Genomic DNA, 8,431 nt, shown 5'->3' on the forward strand with positions numbered 1-8,431 from the left:
GGGTCCCAGATCTTTGGAAATGTATCATGTGTATTTTGTGCAATAGAAGTTAGTTTCTCATTTATCATAATGGTAATAATTTTCTAAATTACTATTTTATAATTGAGAGAGGATGTTTTCCAAGAGCTTGCAATAGTCATTATAGACTATTGCAGGGTTATAGACTATAATCCATAGTTTTGTTACTTTTGAACAAGACCACCAAATGTGGGTCATAGTATCTTCTTCAAAACATTTTCTGAAACATTTATAGGAATAGTCAGGAGCAAGTTTAGCTATTCGAGATGGCGTAAGATAACATCGGTATAGGATTTTGTATGAAGTTTCCAGTATATTGATACTGATTGAAGAGTTAGCACTTTGTCCATTTATATCCTTCCAAGTATCATAGTCGATGGATATATTTAATTCTTATTAGAAGACGGTTTATTATGTGATTTAGCATATAGTAGTGTGGTTTGTATTAAAGTGATGAGTCCGTAAATGGATTTTCTCTGCATTTACGTTCAAAAGTTGTTAGATTTAATAGAAAAGATTTATGTCTTATTAGAGATAAAATGAAATAATGTATTTGTAAGTAGTTTAGTTTTTCGGATTCTGTGGTTTCGTGAGGATTTAAAGTATGAAAAAGATTTTTTCCTTCATTAGTTAAGAAGGAATATATGTCTTTAAATCCTTTATCTGTCCACCATTTAAATTTTGAAGGGGATTCTAAACCTGAAGGGAAGAGAGAACATTTTAATATAGGTAATAATGGCAAATGTGTTAATATAAGGTTGCCAGAGAATTTAACACTATCCAATATTTTCAGTAGATGCTGAAGGTTGTTGGCAAATGTTTTTAATCCTGGGCAGAATCTTTGGCTGGATCACCCAGGTTTCCCCATGAAAGTCTATCTTCTCCAGCCTTGGAGAGCTTTAATAAATTAGACCCATTGTTTAGTGGAGTACATTTAATAATCAAATTTTTAACAGATGTCTAATGTATTATGTATGTTGCACCTGTAATTGTACCAGCACATATAACGGAGATGTATGAGATGGAAATGGAGCTTCTAAATGAAATCTTTAGGCATGGGGAGAACATACAAATCTCATGCACATAATAAAGCTGTTATCAGAGATTTTACACTCATTTGTAAAAACTGAAATTAGAATCTTATCTTTCTTGTCTGCCTTTTATTACTCCTGTGATGAAAACTGTAGGGGGAAAATAATTAAAATAGCATTGTCTATCCTAATATCTGATGATAGTATTCAGTGTCATGCATACCATATATTTTAATTGTCAGAAGTATGCAAATGACAAGATTTCTGTTTACAATGGGCTTCATAAAAAAAAAATACATTGCATGCCAATTTACTTGACTGTCTTCCCTGTCCTCCCTGTCCTCGTCTAGTTCACAGTGGTTCTGCAGATCTGGGATAGTCTGTCAAGATGCATGTTCATGCAATTTCATGCATTTTGCTCTATTATCCAACACAATCAAAGTATATGAACAAATAGATAATACATAGTTTTGTAGTAAAATCCATTCACATTAATGTAATGATTTACATTTAAAAGATATTTCTTTCTGCACTCTAAATGTGGTGACAATTTCTTCATAAGTGCAGCACATCTCAACACACACCTTAGTTTTGCTGTTTAAGGCTGATTTTTTCATTCACATAGCATTAAAAAACACAACTGTAAAGATTTAATTGTGTAATTCACCGAAATGTCCAGAAGGTGGTGCTGTGAGAGCATATCATGGCTCCTTTTGTTGCTGTTCTCATGAACTCTACATGTTTCATTTTTTGGGTAATTTAGTATAGAGATCGCTATACCTAATATGATCATTTCTTAGCGCTCATTGTATTAGCTATAAATGAGCACATTGCTACTAACAAATATAGAATGTGCTTTTTTTTTAATGCCAGAGGAGTGCTTCAACCAAATATACATTTACTTAGCAATGTACACAGATCTGCCAGTTTCACTGAAATGGCATTTAAGCAGCACCTAGCATAATGATGACTAAGGAGAGTTACTGGCATTTTGTACACATTGGGGTATGGATTTTTATTTATTAATACAGCCAGTTCAGCCCTTCCAGCAATTGTCAGGGTTTAGATTATCTTCTGATATGTTGTATTGTTACATAGTTTAATATATATTGATATGTTCAGGACTAACATTAATGATTGTCTCTTGTCATTTTATTTACAGAATGACATGACAACGGTTGGTCTCCGTTGGGGAGAAATCCTAATGCCACTGCTGAAAAAATATAAGCTAAACATAACTTGGGGGGATCAGGATCTGCTGAATATCATCTTCTCTCAAAACCCAGGTACTTGTTTCTCTATTTCTTCTTTTTTTTTTTCAAATGCCTGTGTATCATACACACCCTGGTCTTTATTTAATAAAGGTTTCCAAGACTGGAGAAGATGGACTATCATGGGTGAACCTGGGTGTTCCAGCAAACCTGCAGTGGGTTCCTAAAGCATTTGTTATTAGTTGGCAAATTCTTTAAATCACGGACCAAATCAATTCCAGGTTTGCTGGATCACCCAGGTTCGCTCATTTTAGTCTTTCTTTTCCAGTCCTGGAGATCCTTATTAAATCAGACCCAATTTGGCATTTTCCTAATGCTTTTAGCCAAACAAAAAATGGTCCTGGAAGAAAATCCAAATTAACCTTGATAAAATTTTATATTTTTTGTGTTAAATGATCATTTGCAGTTATTGTGTTTGCAATCAGTTGTACATGTATTGGTATTGTGTATGGCCAGGGCTAAATGTTTCTAGCATTAAAGTTAACCAGTTGTTTTAAATATAAGTCACAGCAGCAGAACATATTGAACCCCCTTCGCTGCCCTTAGAAAGCTCCTACCTGTGACTTTTTGTTCTTGCCAGCAAAGTATAGCCTTACTATAAGACCAATCTTATGCTAGGCATACACTATATGATATTTTCTCTATAATACACTTTTGATAAGTATTATTATTCCAGTTTTAATTGATCCTTGTGATTGAATACAAGCATTTGATATACGATCCACTTGTTCAATATTCGATCAGTATTACTAACATTTGCACCATTAAGTCTAATGAAAACAGCAATCAAAAGCAAACAAAAGGTAGTTTTAATTTTAAATGTATGCGCTAGATGGGCTTTTTATATGATATTTCCATGTTGGTGTGTGAATTGTGTTTTTCACATTCATACCAAGGACATCTTTCTCTTTTTTTTTTTCTTCCCCAACATAATATTAATAGGACAAAGTTATTGTGCAAAATAAAAGGGTTTATCCTTTGTACATTACATGTTTTGGTAGCAATAATATATGTCTTACACTGGCAAAATACTAAATATAATGATTTAATTTGTTCAGCTTCCTGTTACCGCCTTGTGTCGTTGCTTAATGAAGCATTGCATCCGTATGTCCCACTCGCTAATGAGCTGCTTCTTTGGTAGCTTAATTCCAGTTCTGCTCTCAGCCTGTTTTTGTTTCCTATTTAGAAAGCCTTTACGTCTTTCCGTGTCAGTGGAATTATCGTCCTGATCACTGCATCTATGGAAGCAATTGTAAAGAAGCTGAAGATGGAATTTTTATTCTACATGGAAACAGAGGAGTATACCATGACGATAAACAGCCAGCCTTTAGAGCTGTGTATGAAGCACTACGTAATGTAAGACACAATACCTAACCATGTATGGCCACCAGTCAACTAACCACTTCTTATGTTTGTATAAATAAAAATATATGCTTATGTATACATAACAAACAGCCTGTAAATATTAAAGGATAACACATTGACAGTCTTTAATGTCTTGAATACATTGAGCTGAATAGAACAAGCGCTTTCCTACTAGCTTTCACTGATGGCAGTAACCCCCCCCCCCCCTCCATTTATATGTATTAGGAATAGGATAATATTTTCCCAGCTTCTCATATACTGGAATGGGATGCATCCATAGTTCACATACAACATCCTGTTCAAGTCCGTTGAATGCCAGATAATTTCTGGGATGTAGCTGTGGTGGAAGGCTGCCACCTTTATTGGAGGTAGGTAGGCATTCGAGAGGGGGATGATTCTGCTTGGTGTATTTAGGGGTCTAGAAATAGGTGGCTTGTTTTTTATTTTCTTACCCAGGTTTATGGAATATTCCTGGCCTACATTTTAAAATAATAATCTACATGCTTAAGATTTATTTTCCCCTTCCTCTTTAGTTTGTTTGAAGGTAACCCTTTCAATATTAGAATCAGAGGCTAAAGCAGAACTAAACCCTTTTTTCATTACCATGTCCTCATTCCATTGTGGGTGCCGCCATACTTTCCTTCACTTCCTTGTGAATTTCACATTTGCTCTCCTATCAACTCTATGAGCAAATGCTGATAACAGTCTTCCAGTTAAATCACATTTATTTTTTAACCTTAGGGAACTGTTATGTGTTACTCTGCGCACTTAGGGGATGGCAGCGTTTATTCTACTTTTATTTTCATTACTTTATATAATTTGATCAATCAATTTAAAGCCTAAAATTGCTCTAGTCAAGCAGGAAAATATTGGATATAAAATTTTATTTGCTAAATAAACAAAAATATATTAATAACAGATCCAGCATCTGTGCCAACCGGATCAAGGAAAATTTTGCAGTGTAAGTGACCCAGAGATGCCGTCTCCTTGGGATTATGCATGTGTATCTCTTCCCATCTGTGTTCCTTCCACAACTAGCTGTATATAAGCTCCAGCTCCTATATAGGGCTCTCTGGAGGAACTGTCTTTGTCTCTTCGTGTAGACTTGCAGTTTGGGAATAATGTCATAGCTTAGCCTGGTTATTTGCCAACTTTCCCAGAGGTTATTACATCGAATATATGCATGGTTTCAGCCAAGCAGATCTAATTTCTTTCTTTCAGGCTACAAATAAGCCTTCTAATAAACAATTTATTACTTGTAAACCCACGGAAGAGCAGTAAAATGTGTTGGCATTCATTGTAATATAAGAGACTGACTTGTATATAACCTTCAAAAATCAATACTATATTTTACTGGCTGTCATGTGGAAGTAAAAATGAAAGAGAGGACTTTTGGGGATGTGAGATTGCTCTGCGCTCATTCCAATTGATCCTATAAAAATCTTTTGTTCCCCACCACTTCTTTAGTATATAGATCTGTCATTCTCATATCATTCTCATAGTTGACAGTGTACCATTTGCATGTGTGTATGTGTATATATATATATATATATATATATATATATATTTCATTTCCTTATACATTTCCTTTCATGTGATCCCTAGTTTAGTTTTAGAGCATTGTCTGCATTGGCTACATGTTTGTAAGCCTGACAATGAACGCATATGGTTTTTATGAATGGCATTCTTTTTTTCTGTTGTTATAATGTGTGGACCTTCCAGTGTCGTAAAGTGTAGTGTATGGCATGCAAATTCCAAATCTCCCCCTGACATATTTCTAACTGTTAACAACACTGTTATTTGTCCCTCCCCTCAGGCACGTTGTCTTGGTGTCACCTTTGACTCGGCCCTCTCACTTAATCCCCCATATTCAGTACATTTCCAGGTCCTGTCACTTTCACCTACGCAACATCTCCAAAATCCGCCCCTACCTGTCCCGTGAGACTACCAAACTCCTTGTACACGCTCTTATCTCTCATCTGGACTACTGTAACATCCTCCTCTCTGGTATTCCACTAACCCGACTCTCTCCTCTACAATCTATTATGAATGCTGCAGCCAGACTCATCCATCCTTCCCTCCGCTCCTCTTCCGCTGCATCTCTTTGCAGATCTTTACATTGGCTTCCATTTCATCACCTTAGAATCAAATGCAAGCTCTTGTGCTTTGCCTTCAAATCTCTTCACAGTTCTTGTCCCACATACACTTCTGACCTGGTAAAAAAAATACTCCCCCAGCCGCTCTCTCCGCTCCTCCGATGACCTACTAATGACTTCCTCACTCATAACCTCATCACATGCATGGATACAAGACTTCTCTAGAGCTGCCCCAACTCTCTGGAATTGTCTTCCTCGTCATATTCAGCTTGCTCCTATTTTCTGCTCATTTAAAAGAACGCTCAAAACCCATTTTTTCAAACTTGCCTACCCATCTTCTTCTGTCTTTTGAAACCATCACTACTTCCCACTATTACATATTTCCCCTCCTATTGTGTGTAAATTCCCCCACCTACTGGATTGTAAGCTCTTCGGGGCAGGGTCCTCTCCTCCAGTGTCACTGTCTGTATTAGTCTGTCATTTGCAACCGCTATTTAATGTACAGCACTGCGTAATATGTTGGCGCTATATAAATCCTGTTTGTTAATAATAATAATAATTGTGTACACAGGCTTTTGAGATCAGTTAAGATGCATTTGTGCTTTGTTTGTATCACTCCATGCCATTCGTGTGAATTCATGGCACAGGCATGGTAAATGCAATGCATAATACCATGTATACCTATTTGTATGTAACCTTAATTGTGTAAGTGAACCTTCTTTATTTGCTTGCACATTTGGACACACTTGGACATCAGCCCCTCTGACCTCATTCTGGTATTTCAAGTCAGTGTTTTAGAAATATATATATATATATATATATATATATATATATATATATATATATGAAAGAAAGCGAGAGAGAGAGAGACTTGTCAGAAGGTTGTTTTGTAGCCTTTTGGCCCAAACTGCATCCCAAAGAGAACTGGGTTTGTTCTATAGCATTATTACAGGATGTTATTGGGTTTGGCATATGTAATCCCATGTTCTTTTTTCACATGATGCACGATTGTAATTGTTTTTTTTTTCTTCTTCCTCACAGTATTCCTTTGGAGATGACCTCATCCGCTCTTTATTATATCCTTTAGAACTGGAATTACAGAAAACTGTGCACACATACTGTGGCAAGATACACAAACTGTTCACCAGACAGCTGACAAATAGCATTGATGACTTTTATGCACAGAGATCAAATGCAAGGTGATGCCTTTGGCAGAGCTCTATTATGTGTGGACTAAATGGAATTGCACAAAGAACAGGACGGCAGCAATCATACGCTTCTGTTCAGAGGAAGCACTACACGCTGTGTACACTTTGACTGGAAACCATTGTGTCAGGCCATCAAAATGAACAAATGCTTTCAACATATCTTTCTGTGTTTTCATAATATAGTAGAGATAGCGGGATATGTTGTACATTTACGTGTAATTTATTTTTACTATTTCCTGTAGCTTGTATTCAAGCCAAATAAAAAGAGTATTGATGGTGTTTGTGGATCAGAAATCCTACTTGTATCTGATTGCAGCTGTTTAACACCTTATTTCACTGCTGTATAGCAATGTTATGTGAATGTTTCTAGTATTACATGGTTACCTAGACCTGTCCACAGGGACTACTTGCAGTGCTTATGTTTCATCTCTCTTATGATTAGAAGGTTTAACACACTAAACAGAGTTCTGCACAGAAGGCAAGAGTACAGCTCCCTCCACTGAGTAGAAAGACTTTAATTGACTCTGAAGTAGCAAGCTAAATGTATTTCAGTGTTCTTTAAAGTCTTCTATGTACACTGCTCCTGTGCAGTCATTACTGAAGCCTTATCTACCTTCAAATCATGAAAATCAATTGTTTTCTAGGAAATTTATTGAAATGCTAAATGGGAGGAGACGGTTTGTGTGTTGGTGGGAAAACTTTATAAAAAACCATTAAATGTGCATGTAACTGTTAATTTTACTTGTTTAGATGCAACGTTGGCAAAATTTAGGATTACATTATGTATAAAAAAGAACCTATTTTGCAGTACGCCAGGTGTCCTTTGTTCTCTAAACTCGGCTCATAAATGGCCTTTTGTGGATGCTGACAGGTATCTATAATGTGGTACTGCCTTTAGCATTGCTGCAAACCTGGTATTTAGTATGTGGTGAACCTTCCATTATGCCTTAGGTTGGTGGGGGTGGGGGGGATCTATAAGCAACCCTTTAAATCTACACATCTTTAAGAGGTCTGTTTATAAGGCAGTGAATCTGACGTTCACTGAAACATTCCTTGGTGGAGAATCTTCCTACTATATGAAAATACTCTTTATTTTATACTTGAGTATAAACTTAGTTTTTAACATGAAAATGCCATTGGGAAATAAATCTTGGTTTATACTCAGGTCAAACCACTAGATGGCACTGTGTCCTCATATAAATTGTTTAACAAACACTAGCCATCTGAGACAATATATTTTGGTACACTGTTTACATGAGGACACTGCGTCATCTACTGATGGCCAACATTAATACACAAAAGGAAATTTAGGAGCAAGTGACCCATCATAACCAAGTCAAAAATACATAATTCTTTAAAGTAGAAAAAAAACATGGAGTCACTGTGAATTATTTTTTCTCTTTGAAATAACGGTATTCACATTCATTTTATTGGCATTTCTG

General features: G+C 36.1%; 1 protein-coding gene across 2 annotated transcripts in view; it reads left to right on the forward strand.

Moving 5' to 3' along the window:
• Positions 1 to 7,268, forward strand: part of GXYLT1 (glucoside xylosyltransferase 1) — a 16,687-nt gene extending 9,419 nt beyond the window's left edge. For both annotated transcript variants that reach the window (XM_072401474.1, XM_072401475.1), the window contains 3 exons: positions 2,212 to 2,335; positions 3,507 to 3,676; positions 6,823 to 7,268. In XM_072401474.1, coding sequence (XP_072257575.1) covers positions 2,212 to 2,335; positions 3,507 to 3,676; positions 6,823 to 6,984 — 456 coding nt within the window. In that variant the 3' untranslated portion in view covers positions 6,985 to 7,268. The remainder of the gene's footprint in view (positions 1 to 2,211; positions 2,336 to 3,506; positions 3,677 to 6,822) is intronic.
• The last annotated feature ends 1,163 nt before the right edge of the window (positions 7,269 to 8,431 follow it).

The sequence above is a fragment of the Pyxicephalus adspersus genome, chromosome 2 (assembly GCF_032062135.1).
Source record: "Pyxicephalus adspersus chromosome 2, UCB_Pads_2.0, whole genome shotgun sequence".
Taxonomy (NCBI): Eukaryota; Metazoa; Chordata; class Amphibia; order Anura; family Pyxicephalidae; genus Pyxicephalus; species Pyxicephalus adspersus.